At 44.1% G+C, this 13,635-nt stretch overlaps 1 protein-coding gene across 2 annotated transcripts in view; it reads right to left on the bottom strand.

The window, feature by feature from the left end:
* Positions 1 to 13,635, bottom strand: part of LOC143816432 (zona pellucida-like domain-containing protein 1) — a 100,171-nt gene that overhangs the window by 54,623 nt on the left and 31,913 nt on the right. For both annotated transcript variants that reach the window (XM_077296796.1, XM_077296797.1), the window contains exon 4: positions 12,478 to 12,662. In XM_077296796.1, coding sequence (XP_077152911.1) covers positions 12,478 to 12,662 — 185 coding nt within the window. The remainder of the gene's footprint in view (positions 1 to 12,477; positions 12,663 to 13,635) is intronic.

Raw genomic sequence — 13,635 nt, 5'->3', positions numbered from 1 at the left:
TGACAGCCCCAACTTGACACAGACATTGCCTTCCAATCCAGGACTGGATTGTGGGTCTGTAACCATGGCAGACCCAAAACGACCAAATCATGCATTTTATGCAGAACAAGAAAACGAATAACCTCCCGATGTTCAGGAGTCATGCACATGGTCACCTGCATCCAAAACTGCGGTTTATTTTCCGCCAATGGCATAGCATCAATACCTCTAAGAGGAATAGGATTTACTAACGGTTCAAGAACAAAACCACAGCGCTTGGCAAATGACAGATCCATAAGACTCAGGGCGGCACCTGAATCCACAGACGCCATAACAGGGTAAGAAGACAAAGAGCAAATTAAAGTCACAGACAAAATAAATTTAGGTTGCAAATTACCAATGGCGACAGGACTAACAACCCTTGTTAGGCGTTTAGAGCATGCTGATATAACATGTGTAGAATCACCACAGTAAAAACACAACCCATTCTGACGTCTATGATTTTTCCGTTCATTTCTAGTCTGAATTCTATCACATTGCATTAAATCAGGTGTTTGTTCAGACAACACCACCAGAGGATTAGCGGTTTTGCGCTCCCGCAAACGCCGGTCAATTTGAATAGCAAGCGCCATAGAATCATTCAAACTTGTAGGAATGGGGAAACCCACCATCACATTCTTAATGGCTTCAGAAAGGCCATTTCTGAAATTTGCGGCCAGAGCACACTCATTCCACTGAGTAAGCACGGACCATTTCCGAAATTTTTGGCAATACACTTCAGCTTCATCCTGACCCTGAGAAATAGCCAGCAAGGCTTTTTCTGCCTGAATTTCAAGATTAGGTTCCTCGTAAAGCAATCCGAGCGCCAGAAAAAACGCATCAATATTCGCCAATGCCGGATCTCCTGGCGCTAGCGAGAAAGCCCAATCCTGAGGGTCGCCCCGTAAAAAAGAAATAACAATTTTAACTTGCTGAGCAGAATCTCCAGATGAACGGGGTCTCAGAGAAAGAAACAATTTACAATTATTCTTGAAATTCCTAAACCTAAATCGATCTCCAGAAAACAATTCCGGAATAGGTATTTTAGGTTCAGACATAGGACTACTGGTAACAAAATCTTGTATACCCTGCACACGAGCTGCCAGCTGGTCAACACTTGTAATCAAGGTCTGCACATTCATGTCTGCAGCAAGCACACGCCACTCAAAGGTAAAGGGGAGGAAGAGAAGGAAGGAAAAAAAAAAACTCAGAATTTCCTTTCTTATTATCCCACTTCTGCAATGCTTTAAACATTCAATATTGGCCTGGCATACTGTTATGACCCCAATGGCAGAGGGTCTCAGGAATAATGCTAAGTCAGTAAATACAGAAAACCAGCTCATAGGGCAGTGGTAACTGGGCTGACCATATAACTAATCCTAGCACCACAAATACCAGCAGCCGGGGAACGTTCCTGCGTTGATCCTAGACGTCTCGCGCCAGCCGGAGAGCTAACTACCCCTAGAAGGGAAAAGAAAAACCTTTCTTGCCTCCAGAGGAAATACCCCAAAAAGTTGGATAGAAGCCCCCCACAAATAATAACGGTGAGGTAAGAGGAAAAGACAAACATAAGAATGAGCTAGGAATTTAGCAAAGAGAGGCCCATTAGCTAATAGCAGAATATAGAAAGATAACTTATATGGTCAGCAAAAAATCCTATCAAAAATATCCACACTGGAAATACAAGAACCCCCGAACTGTCTAACGGCCCGGGGGGAGAACACCAGCCCCCTAGAGCTTCCAGCAAGGTCAGGAATCACATTTAGTACAAGCTGGACAAAAATGATAGCAAACAAATAACCCAAAAAACAAAGAAGCAAGACTTAGCTTAATTTAACACGAACCAGGACCAGCAAACAGGAGCAAACAGAATGTGTCTGATAACACCGATGCCAGGCACTGGACTAAGGTTCCAGGAGGTTTATATAGCAACACCCCTGAAGTAACGACTCAGCTGGGTGCAGACAGAGGGAAGGAAATCCCAGAGTCATATCACTAGTAACCACTAGAGGGAGCCAAAAAAGTCTAATTCACAACAAAAATTGGCTGGAATTGAGATCGGAACCCATGTCATGTTTGGAGAGCCCCTGACGTGCCTAAACAGTGGAAACCCCCACAAAGTGACACCATTTTGGAAAGTAGACCCTCTAAGTAACTAATCTAGATGTGCGGGGAGCACTTTGAACCTCCAAGTGCTTCACAGAAGTTTATAATGTAGAGCCGTAAAAAAAATTCATATTAATTTTCACAAAAAATGATCTTTTTTCCCCAAATTTTTTATTTTCCCAAGGGTAACAGGATAAATTGGACCCCAAAAAGTTGTTGTGCAATTTGTCCGGGGTACGCTGATACTTCATATATGGGGATAAACCACTGTTTGGGCGCATGGCAGAGCTCGGAAGGGAAGGAGCGCCATTTGACTTTTCAATGCAAAATTGGCTGGAATTCAAATCGGAACCCATGTCGTGTTTGGAGAGCCCCTGACGTGCCTAAACAGTGGATACCCCCACAAGTGACACCATTTTGGAAAGTAGACCCTCTAAGGAACAAATCTAGATGTGTGGTTAGCTGTTTGAACCTCCAAGTGCTTCACAGAAGTTTATAATGTAGAGCCGTAAAAAAAAATAATATTAATTTTCACAAAAAATGATCTTTTTGCCCCAAATTTTTTATTTTCCCAAGGGTAGCAGGGTAAATTGGACCCCAAAAGTTATTGTGCAATTTGTCCTGAGTATGCTGATACTTCATATATGGGGATAAACCACTGTTTGGGCGCATGGCAGAGCTCGGAAGGGAAGGAGCGCCATTTGACTTTTCAATGCAAAATTGGCTGGAATTGAGATCGGAACCCATGTCGTGTTTGGAGAGCCCCTGACGTGCCTAAACAGTGGAAACCCCCACAAGTGACACCATTTTGGAAAGTAGACCCTCTAAGGAACTAATCTAGATGTGCGGTGAGCACTTTGAACCTCCAAGTGCTTCACAGAAGTTTATAATGTAGAACCGTAAAAAAATAATAATATTAATTTTCACAAAAAATGATCTTTTTGCCCCAAATTTTTTATTTTCCCAAGGGTAACAGGATAAATTGGACCCCAAAAGTTATTGTGCAATTTGTCCTGAGTATGCTGATACTTCATATATGGGGATAAACCACTGTTTGGGCGCATGGCAGAGCTCGGAAGGGAAGGAGCGCCATTTGACTTTTCAATGCAAAATTGGCTGGAATTGAGATCGGAACCCATGTCGTGTTTGGAGAGCCCCTGACGTGCCTAAACAGTAAAAACCCCCACAAGTGACACCATTTTGGAAAGAAGACCCCCTAAGGAACTTATCTAGATGTGTGGTGAGCACTTTTAACCCCCAATTGTTTCACTAAAGTTTAGAATGTAGCGCTGTGAAAATGAAAAAATCATTTTTTCTTTCCACAAAATGATGTTTTAGCCCGCAATTTTTTTTTCCCAAGGGTAACAGGAGAAATTGGACCACAAAAGTTATTGTCCAATTTGTCCTGAGTATGCTGATACCCCAAGCATTGGGGGGAACCACTGTTTGGGTGCACGGCAGAGCTCGGAAGGGAAGGAGCGCCGTTTGAAATGCAGACTTAGATGGATTGGTCTGCAGGTGTCATGTTGCATTTGCAGAGCCCCTGATGTACCTAAACAGTAGAAACCCCCCACAAGTGACCGCATATTGGAAACTAGACCCCCCATGGAACTTATCTAGATGTGTTGTGAGAACTTTGAACCAACAAGTGTTTCACTACAGTTTATCACGCAGAGCCGTGAAAATAAATTTTTTTTTTTCCACGAAAATTATATTTTAGCCCCCACGTTTTTCTTTTCCCAAGGGTAACAGGACAAATTGGACCCCAAAAGTTGTTGTCCAATCTGTCCTGAGTACGCTGATACCCCATATATGGGGGGAACCACTGTTTGGGCGCACGGCAGAGCTCGGAAGGGAAGGAGCGCCGTTTGAAATGCAGACTTAGATGGATTGGTGTTGTGAATTTACCTTTTGGCTCCCTCTAGTGGCTACTAGTGATTTGACTCTGGGTATGTCATTCATCCCTTGTATTCTCACCTGGGTCGTTAGGTCAGGGGTGTTGCTATATAAGCTCCCTGGACCTTCAGTTCAATGCCTGGCAACGTTGATATCAGAGCTAATCTGTAGTGCTCTTGTCTACTGATCCTGGTTCCTGCTTGATTAAGCTATGTCTGCTTTCTTGCTTTTTGCTATTTGTTTTGGTTTGTATTTTTGTCCAGCTTGTATATAATCTGTTTCCTGACCTTGCTGGAAGCTCTAGGGTGGCTGGTGTTCTCCCCCCGGGCCGTTAGACGGTTCGGGGGTTCTTGAATCTCCAGCGTGGATTTTGATAGGGTTTTTGTTGACCATATAAGTTATCTTACTACATTCTGCTATTAGTAAGTGGGCCTCTCTTTGCTAAAATCTAGTTCATCCCTGTGTTTGTCATTTCCTCTTACCTCACCGTTATTATTTGTGGGGGGCTACTATCCTACTTTTGGGGTCTATTCTCTGGAGGCAAGAGAGGTCTTTGTTTTCCTCTTCTAGGGGTAGTTAGTCCTCCGGCTGGCGCGAGACATCTAGCGACCAACGTAGGCATGTTCCCCGGCTACTGCTAGTGTTGGCGTTAGGAGTGGATATATGGTCAACCCAGTTACCACTGCCCTATGAGCTGGATTTTTGTACGTCGCAGACTTACTTGTTTCTCTGAGACCCTCGCCATTGGGGTCATAACAGTTTGCCAGGCCAGTATTAAATGTTAAATGCATTGCAGAAGCGGGATTATAAGAAAGAAAGTTCTGAGTTTTTTTTCTCTCTCTCATTTTTTTTTCTTTTCCCCTTTACCTCTGAGTGGCTTGTGTTTGCTGCAGGCATGAATGTCCAGACCTTGATTACAAGTGTGGACCAGCTTGCTGCTCGTGTGCAGGGCATACAAGATTATGTTATCAGAAGTCCTATGTCAGAACCTAAGATACCGATTCCTGAACCGTTTTCCGGAGACCGATTTAAATTTAGAAATTTCAGGAATAATTGTAAATTGTTTTTGTCCCTGAAACCCTGTTCATCTGGAGACTCCGCTCAGCAAGTAAAAATTGTTATTTCTTTTTTACGGGGCGACCCTCAGGATTGGGCCTTCTCGCTGGCGCCAGGAGATCCGGCATTGGCTGACATTGATGCGTTTTTTCTGGCGCTCGGTTTGCTTTATGAGGAACCCAATCTTGAGATTCAGGCAGAAAAGGCCTTGCTGGCTATGTCTCAGGGCCAGGACGAGGCTGAAGTGTATTGCAAAAAATTTCGGAAATGGTCCGTGCTGACCCAGTGGAACGAGTGTGCATTGGCTGCTAATTTTAGAAATGGCCTTTCTGAAGCCATTAAGAATGTGATGGTGGGTTTTCCCATTCCCACAGGTCTGAATGATTCTATGGCCCTGGCTATTCAAATCGACCGGCGGTTGCGGGAGCGCAAAACCGCTAATTCCCTCATGGTGTTGTCTGAACAGACACCTGATTTAATGCAATGTGATAGAATCCTGACTAGAAATGAGCGGAAAATTCATAGACGCCAGAATGGCTTGTGTTACTACTGTGGTGATTCTACACATGTTATCTCAGCATGCTCTAAACGTCTTACTAAGGTTGTTAGTCCTGTCGCCATTGGTAATTTGCAACCTAAATTTATTCTATCTGTAACTTTGATTTGCTCACTGTCATCGTATCCTGTCATGGCGTTTGTGGACTCGGGTGCTGCCCTGAGCCTTATGGATCTGTCATTTGCCAAGCGCTGCGGATTTGTTCTTGAGCCATTGGAAAATCCTATCCCTCTTAGGGGTATTGATTCTACGCCATTGGCAAAAAATAAACCGCAGTTTTGGACACAGGTTACCATGTGCATGACTCCTGAACATCGGGAGGTAATACGTTTTCTTGTTCTGCATAAAATGCATGATTTGGTTGTTTTGGGTTTGCCATGGTTACAGACCCATAATCCAGTCTTGGACTGGAAGGCTATGTCAGTGTCAAGTTGGGGCTGCCATGGAATTCATGGAGATTCCCTGCCCTTGTCTATTGCTTCTTCTACGCCTTCGGAAGTTCCGGCGTATTTGTCCGATTATCAGGATGTCTTCAGCGAGTCTAAGTCCAGTGCACTGCCTCCTCATAGGGAATGTGACTGTGCAATAGATTTGATTCCTGGCAGTAAGTTTCCTAAGGGGAGACTGTTTAATCTGTCGGTACCTGAACATACCGCGATGCGTTCATATATCAAGGAGTCTCTTGAGAAGGGGCATATCCGTCCTTCTTCTTCCCCTCTTGGTGCGGGATTCTTTTTTGTGGCAAAAAAGGACGGATCTTTGAGGCCTTGTATTGATTATCGGCTTTTAAATAATATCACTGTCAAATTTCAGTATCCTTTGCCGCTGTTGTCAGATTTGTTTGCCCGGATTAAAGGTGCCAAGTGGTTCACCAAGATAGACCTTCGTGGTGCGTACAACCTTGTGCGCATTAGGCAGGGCGATGAATGGAAAACCGCATTCAATACGCCCGAAGGTCATTTTGAGTACTTGGTGATGCCATTCGGTCTCTCTAATGCACCTTCAGTTTTTCAGTCCTTCATGCATGACATTTTCCGGAAGTATCTGGATAAATTTTTGATTGTTTATCTGGACGATATTCTGTTTTTTTCTGATGATTGGGACTCGCAAGTGGAGCAGGTCAGGATGGTTTTTGAGATTCTGCGTGAAAATTCTTTGTTTGTAAAAGGCTCAAAGTGTCTCTTTGGTGTACAGAAGGTTCCCTTTTTGGGGTTCATTTTTTCCCCTTCTGCTGTGGAGATGGATCCAGTCAAGGTCCGAGCTATTCATGATTGGACTCAACCCTCGTCAGTTAAGAGTCTTCAGAAGTTCTTGGGTTTTGCTAACTTCTACCGTCGTTTTATCGCAAATTTCTCTAGCGTTGTTAAACCGCTGACGGATATGACCAAGAAAGGCTCTGATGTAGCTAACTGGGCTCCTGCTGCCGTGGAGGTTTTCCAGGAGTTAAAACGCCGGTTTACTTCGGCGCCTGTTTTGTGCCAGCCTGACATCTCACTTCCCTTTCAGGTTGAGGTGGATGCTTCGGAGATTGGGGCAGGGGCCGTTTTGTCGCAGAGAGGCCCTGGTTGCTCTACTATGAGACCTTGTGCCTTTTTCTCTAGGAAGTTTTCACCGGCAGAGCGAAATTATGATGTGGGCAATCGGGAGTTGTTGGCCATGAAGTGGGCATTTGAGGAGTGGCGTCATTGGCTCGAGGGTGCTAAGCATCGTGTGGTGGTCTTGACTGATCACAAAAATCTGATGTATCTCGAGTCTGCTAAACGCCTGAATCCTAGACAGGCCCGCTGGTCATTGTTTTTCTCCCGTTTTGACTTTGTGGTCTCGTATTTACCAGGTTCTAAGAATGTGAAGGCCGATGCTCTGTCTAGGAGCTTTGTGCCTGATACTCCTGGAGTCGCTGAACCTGTGGGTATTCTTAAGGAAGGAGTTATTATCGTGTCTGCTATTTCTCCAGATCTGCGACGTGTGTTGCAGAGATTTCAGGCTGGTAGGCCTGACTCTTGTCCACCTGACAGATTGTTTGTGCCTGCTAGATGGACCAGCAGAGTCATTTCCGAGGTTCATTCCTCGGTGTTGGCAGGGCACCCGGGAATTTTTGGCACCAGAGATCTGGTGGCCAGGTCCTTTTGGTGGCCTTCCTTGTCAAGGGATGTGCGGTCATTTGTACAGTCCTGTGGTACTTGTGCTCGAGCTAAGCCTTGCTGCTCTCGTGCCAGCGGGTTGCTCTTGCCCTTGCCTGTCCCGAAGAGACCTTGGACACACATCTCTATGGATTTCATTTCTGATCTTCCGGTGTCTCAGGGCATGTCTGTCATCTGGGTGATATGTGACCGTTTCTCCAAGATGGTCCATTTGGTTCCTTTGCCTAAGCTGCCCTCCTCTTCTGATCTGGTTCCTGTGTTCTTCCAGAACGTGGTTCGTTTGCACGGCATTCCTGAGAATATTGTGTCGGACAGAGGATCCCAGTTTGTTTCCAGGTTCTGGCGATCCTTTTGTGGTAGGATGGGCATTGAGTTGTCGTTTTCATCCGCTTTCCATCCCCAGACTAACGGACAAACGGAGCGAACTAATCAGACTCTGGAGGCTTATTTGAGGTGTTTTGTCTCTTCTGATCAGGATGATTGGGTGACCTTCTTGCCGTTGGCTGAATTTGCCCTTAATAATCGGGCTAGTTCCGCCACCTTGGTTTCGCCATTTTTCTGCAACTCTGGTTTCCATCCTCATTTTTCCTCGGGACATGTGGAGCCTTCTGACTGTCCTGGGGTGGATTCCGTGGTGGATAGGTTGCAGCGGATCTGGGGGCATGTGGTGGACAACTTGAAGTTGTCACAGGAGAAGGCTCAGCGTTTTGCCAACCGCCGCCGCGGTGTGGGTCCCCGACTTCGCGTTGGGGATTTGGTGTGGCTGTCTTCTCGATTTGTTCCTATGAAGGTCTCCTCTCCCAAATTTAAGCCTCGCTTCATTGGTCCTTACAAGATATTGGAAATCATTAATCCTGTATCCTTTCGCCTGGATCTTCCGGTGTCGTTTGCCATCCACAACGTATTTCATAGGTCCTTGTTGCGGCGGTACGTTGTGCCTGTGGTTCCTTCTGCTGAGCCTCCTGCTCCGGTGTTGGTTGAGGGCGAGTTGGAGTACGTGGTGGAGAAGATCTTAGATTCTCGTCTCTCCAGGCGGAGGCTTCAGTACCTGGTCAAGTGGAAGGGCTATGGTCAGGAGGATAATTCCTGGGTGGTCGCCTCTGATGTGCATGCGGCCGATTTAGTTCGTGCCTTTCACGCCGCTCATCCTGATCGCCCTGGTGGTCTTGGTGAGGGTTCGGTGACCCCTCACTAAGGGGGGGGTACTGTTGTGAATTTACCTTTTGGCTCCCTCTAGTGGCTACTAGTGATTTGACTCTGGGTATGTCATTCATCCCTTGTATTCTCACCTGGGTCGTTAGGTCAGGGGTGTTGCTATATAAGCTCCCTGGACCTTCAGTTCAATGCCTGGCAATGTTGATATCAGAGCTAATCTGTAGTGCTCTTGTCTACTGATCCTGGTTCCTGCTTGATTAAGCTAAGTCTGCTTTCTTGCTTTTTGCTATTTGTTTTGGTTTGCATTTTTGTCCAGCTTGTATATAATCTGTTTCCTGACCTTGCTGGAAGCTCTAGGGTGGCTGGTGTTCTCCCCCCGGGCCGTTAGACGGTTCGGGGGTTCTTGAATCTCCAGTGTGGATTTTGATAGGGTTTTTGTTGACCATATAAGTTATCTTACTACATTCTGCTATTAGTAAGTGGGCCTCTCTTTGCTAAAATCTAGTTCATCCCTGTGTTTGTCATTTCCTCTTACCTCACCGTTATTATTTGTGGGGGGGCTACTATCCTACTTTTGGGGTCTATTCTCTGGAGGCAAGAGAGGTCTTTGTTTTCCTCTTCTAGGGGTAGTTAGTCCTCCGGCTGGCGCGAGACATCTAGCGACCAACGTAGGCATGTTCCCCGGCTACTGCTAGTGTTGGCGTTAGGAGTAGATATATGGTCAACCCAGTTACCACTGCCCTATGAGCTGGATTTTTGTACGTCACAGACTTACTTGTTTCTCTGAGACCCTCGCCATTGGGGTCATAACAGATTGGTCTGCAGGTGTCATGTTGCATTTGCAGAGCCCCTGATGTACCTAAACAGTAGAAACCCCCCACAAGTGACCCCATATTGGAAACTAGACCCCCCATGGAACTTATCTAGATGTGTTGTGAGAACTTTGAACCAACAAGTGTTTCACTACAGTTTATCACGCAGAGCCGTGAAAATAAAAAATATTTTTTTTCCACGAAAATTATATTTTAGCCCCCACATTTTTATTTTCCCAAGGGTAACAGGACAAATTGGACCCCAAAAGTTGTTGTCCAACTTGTCCTGAGAATGCTGATACCCCATATGTTGGGGGGAACCACTGTTTGGGCGCACAGGAGAACTCGGAAGGGAAGGAGCACTGTTTTAGTTTTTCAAAGCAGAATTGGCTGGAATTGAGATCGGACGCCATGTCGCGTTTGGAGAGCCCCTGATGTGCCTAAACAGTGAAAACTCCCCAATTCTAACTGAAACCCTAACCCCAACCCTAACCCCAGCCCTAACTCTAGCCCTAACACCAACCCTAACCCTAGCCCTAACCCTAGTCCTAACCCTAGCGCTACTTTCACACTAGCGTTTTTTTGCATACGTCGCAATGCGTCATTTTGGCGAAAAAACGCATCCTGCAAAGTCATCTGCAGGATGCGTTTTTCCCCATAGACTAACATTAGCGACATATTGACACACGCCGCAAGCGTCGTGCGACGGTTGCGTCGTGTTGTGGCGGACCGCCGGCAGCAAAAAACGTTACATGTAACTTTTTTTGTGCTGACGGTCCACCATTTCCGACAGCGCATGCGCGGCTGGAACTCCGCCCCCACCTCCCCGCACCTCACAATGGGGCAGCGGATGCGTGGAAAAACAGCATCCGCTGCCCCCGTTGTGCGGCGCTTGCACAGTATGCGTCGGTATGTCGGGCCGACGCAGCGCGATGGCCCCGTACCGACGCTAGTGTGAAAGTAGTAACGGGAAAATGGAAATAAATATATTTTTAAAAATTTTATTATTTTTCCCTAACTAAGGGGGTGATGAAGGGGGATTTGATTTACTATTATAGCGTTTTTTGGGCGGATTTTTATGGTTGGCAGCCATCACACACTAAAAGACGCTTTTTATTGCAAAAAATAGTTTTTGCATCACCACATTTTGAGAGCTATAATTTTTCCATATTTTGGTCCATAGAGTCATGTGAGATCTTGTTTTTTGCGGGACGAGTTGCCGTTTTTATTGGTACCATTTTCGGGTACATGACATTTTTTGATCGCTTTTTATTCTGATTTTTGGGAGGCGGAATGAACAAAAACCAGCAATTCCTGAAATTCTTTTAGGGGGGGCGTTTATACCGTTCCACGTTTGGTAAAAAGGATAAAGCAGTTTTATTCTTCGGGACAGTATGATTACAGCGATACTTCATTTATGTAATTTTTTTATGTTTTGGCACTTTTACACAATAAAAACTATTTTATATAAAAAAATAATTGTTTTTGCATCGCTTTATTCTGAGAGCTATAACTTTTTTATTTTTATGCTGATAATGCTGTTTGGCGGCTTTTTTTTTGCAGGACAAGATGACGTTTTCAGCGGTACCATAGTTATTTATATCCGTCTTTTTGATCGCGTGTTATTCCACTTTTTGTTTGGAGGTATGAGAATAAAGCGTTGTTTTTTGCCTCGTTTTTTGTTGTTTTTTTACGGTGTTCACTGAAGGGGTTAACTAGTGATATAATTTTATAGGTGGGGTCGTTACGGACGCGGCAATACTAAATATGTGTACTTTTATTGTGTGTTTTTTTTTATTTAGATAAAGAAATGTATTTATGGGAATATATTTTTTTTTTCTTTATTTAGGAATTTTTTTTTATTTTTTTTTACACATGTGGACATTTTTTTTTTACTTTTTTACTTTGTCCCAGGGGGGGACATCACAGATCGATGATCTGACAGTGTGCACAGCACTCACACTCTCACAGCAGGGTCATCTCATGACCCGGAAGGAGTCCCGCGGCCATCTTGGATCCGGGGACTCCTTCCAGGTCATCGGAGCAGCGCGATCTCATCGCGTTGCTCCGGTGGGAGAGCGCAGGGAGCCCCCGTCCCTGCGCAATCCCCCTCTATGCCGCTGTCACTATTGACAGCGGCATCAGAGGGGTTAAATGCCCGCGATCGGCGATAGCGCCGATCGTGGGCATTGCTGCGGGGTGTCAGCTGTCATATACAGCTGACACCCGCACCCGATCACCGCGGCGCTCAGCGCGAGACCGCGGTGATCGGTGCGCCGTACTAGTACTGCGGCTGGCACTAATGCACTAATTTTTTTTTTTTTTTTTTTTTTTACACTCCTTCTTCCAAGAGCTATAACTGTTATATTTTCTCCATCAATATAGCCATAGAAAGGAATGTTTTTTGGACTTTGTTTTTACTCATTCATTATATGGTAAAAATGACCCGGCAATATGATTCCTTAAATATAAATATGACAATACCAAACTAGTATGGTTTCTTTATTATATTACTTGCTAATAAAAAATATACATAACTTTGAAAAACAAAGTACAGTTGTGTTCATTTGTGCAAAGGAGAAAGAATACCTAGGCAGACTTGCAATGTATTGTAATAATGTTTCAGAAAAATCTCTATTGATATTGCATAAACTAAATATATTAAACTCAATTATTTATAATTAGTGGTGTAAATTAAGTTTAACAATACTTGTTGCTGCTCTCCTTTTCAACTTACACATCCAGCCGTGTATTGTTCATAATGTATTCCAGTGGATAACTGCAGGAATATAAATATTTCAGTTCTGGGCTCCGGGTGATGACTCCCACAGTTGGATCTTTTGACTTTATTATTCCACTAATATTAACCGTTTGGATTGAAGAAAAGGTACTGAAAATGCCTTCACCATTTACATCAGTTATCTAGGACAATGAAAAAAATGTAATTACTTATCAATATGTATAGCTAATGAATAATTTCACATATTCTACTGGATAATGGGCCAATTAATTTCTAAAACACCTTGTGGCAAAGACAGGCATATATATATATATATTAACCGTATGTATATAATTTGGTCCCTTGCTAATTTTGTAAGTTTGCCCACTAACGAAAACACGAACAGTCTATAATTTTAAGAGTAGGCTAATCTTAACATTGAGAGATAGAATATCAAAACTAAAATCCAGAACATCACATTATATAAATTATATAAATTTATTTGCATTTTGCAGTGAGAAATAAGTATTTCATCCCTTACCAACCATTAAGAGTTCTTGCTCCTACAGACCAGTTAGACACTCCTAGTCAACTCATTACCTGACTGTCTGTCCCAAGCTCTCCCTGGTTCCTGAATTTCTCTGTAAATTGCATTGATTTTCTATGGTATGCTGTACTTACTCCATCACTCTGTGTCCACAATATATTTCACTGCTCATGTGTTTGCAGGCATATCTGAGTGGTCCATGTAACCCCTCCTCCCGCTTTTATGACCTTTGCTTAACTGTGAACATTTGTTCTGGCCCCACTCACTCACATTCTATCACAGCTGAGCAGTTTTAATCCTAGATATATTTGAAGCCATCGGTCTGATCCAGACTTTAGTCTGATTCAGTCATCCTTCAAATTCCAACTTTCAAATTACAGATTTCTAATTACAGTACTCTGAATTAGACTTGAATTGGACTGGAATTTGACTGTAAAGTAACGGAATATCAAACCACTATAATGTTTCAGTTTCTTTTCTCTTTCACACCTATACTACTACTATTTTTCACTACCTCCTGTAATCCCCCCACCTAGTAAGGGACTAGTAATTCACCCTCCATCCTCCCCAGCCATCTCACCTCCTCCTCATAGATATTCCTCCACATGCAATCCTTTTTCTCCAGATGC

Source organism: Ranitomeya variabilis, chromosome 3, assembly GCF_051348905.1.
Source record: "Ranitomeya variabilis isolate aRanVar5 chromosome 3, aRanVar5.hap1, whole genome shotgun sequence".
In the NCBI taxonomy this organism is placed as follows: Eukaryota; Metazoa; Chordata; class Amphibia; order Anura; family Dendrobatidae; genus Ranitomeya; species Ranitomeya variabilis.
Note: the sequence above shows the minus strand (reverse complement) of the source record. Positions and strands in the feature narration are given on the sequence as shown.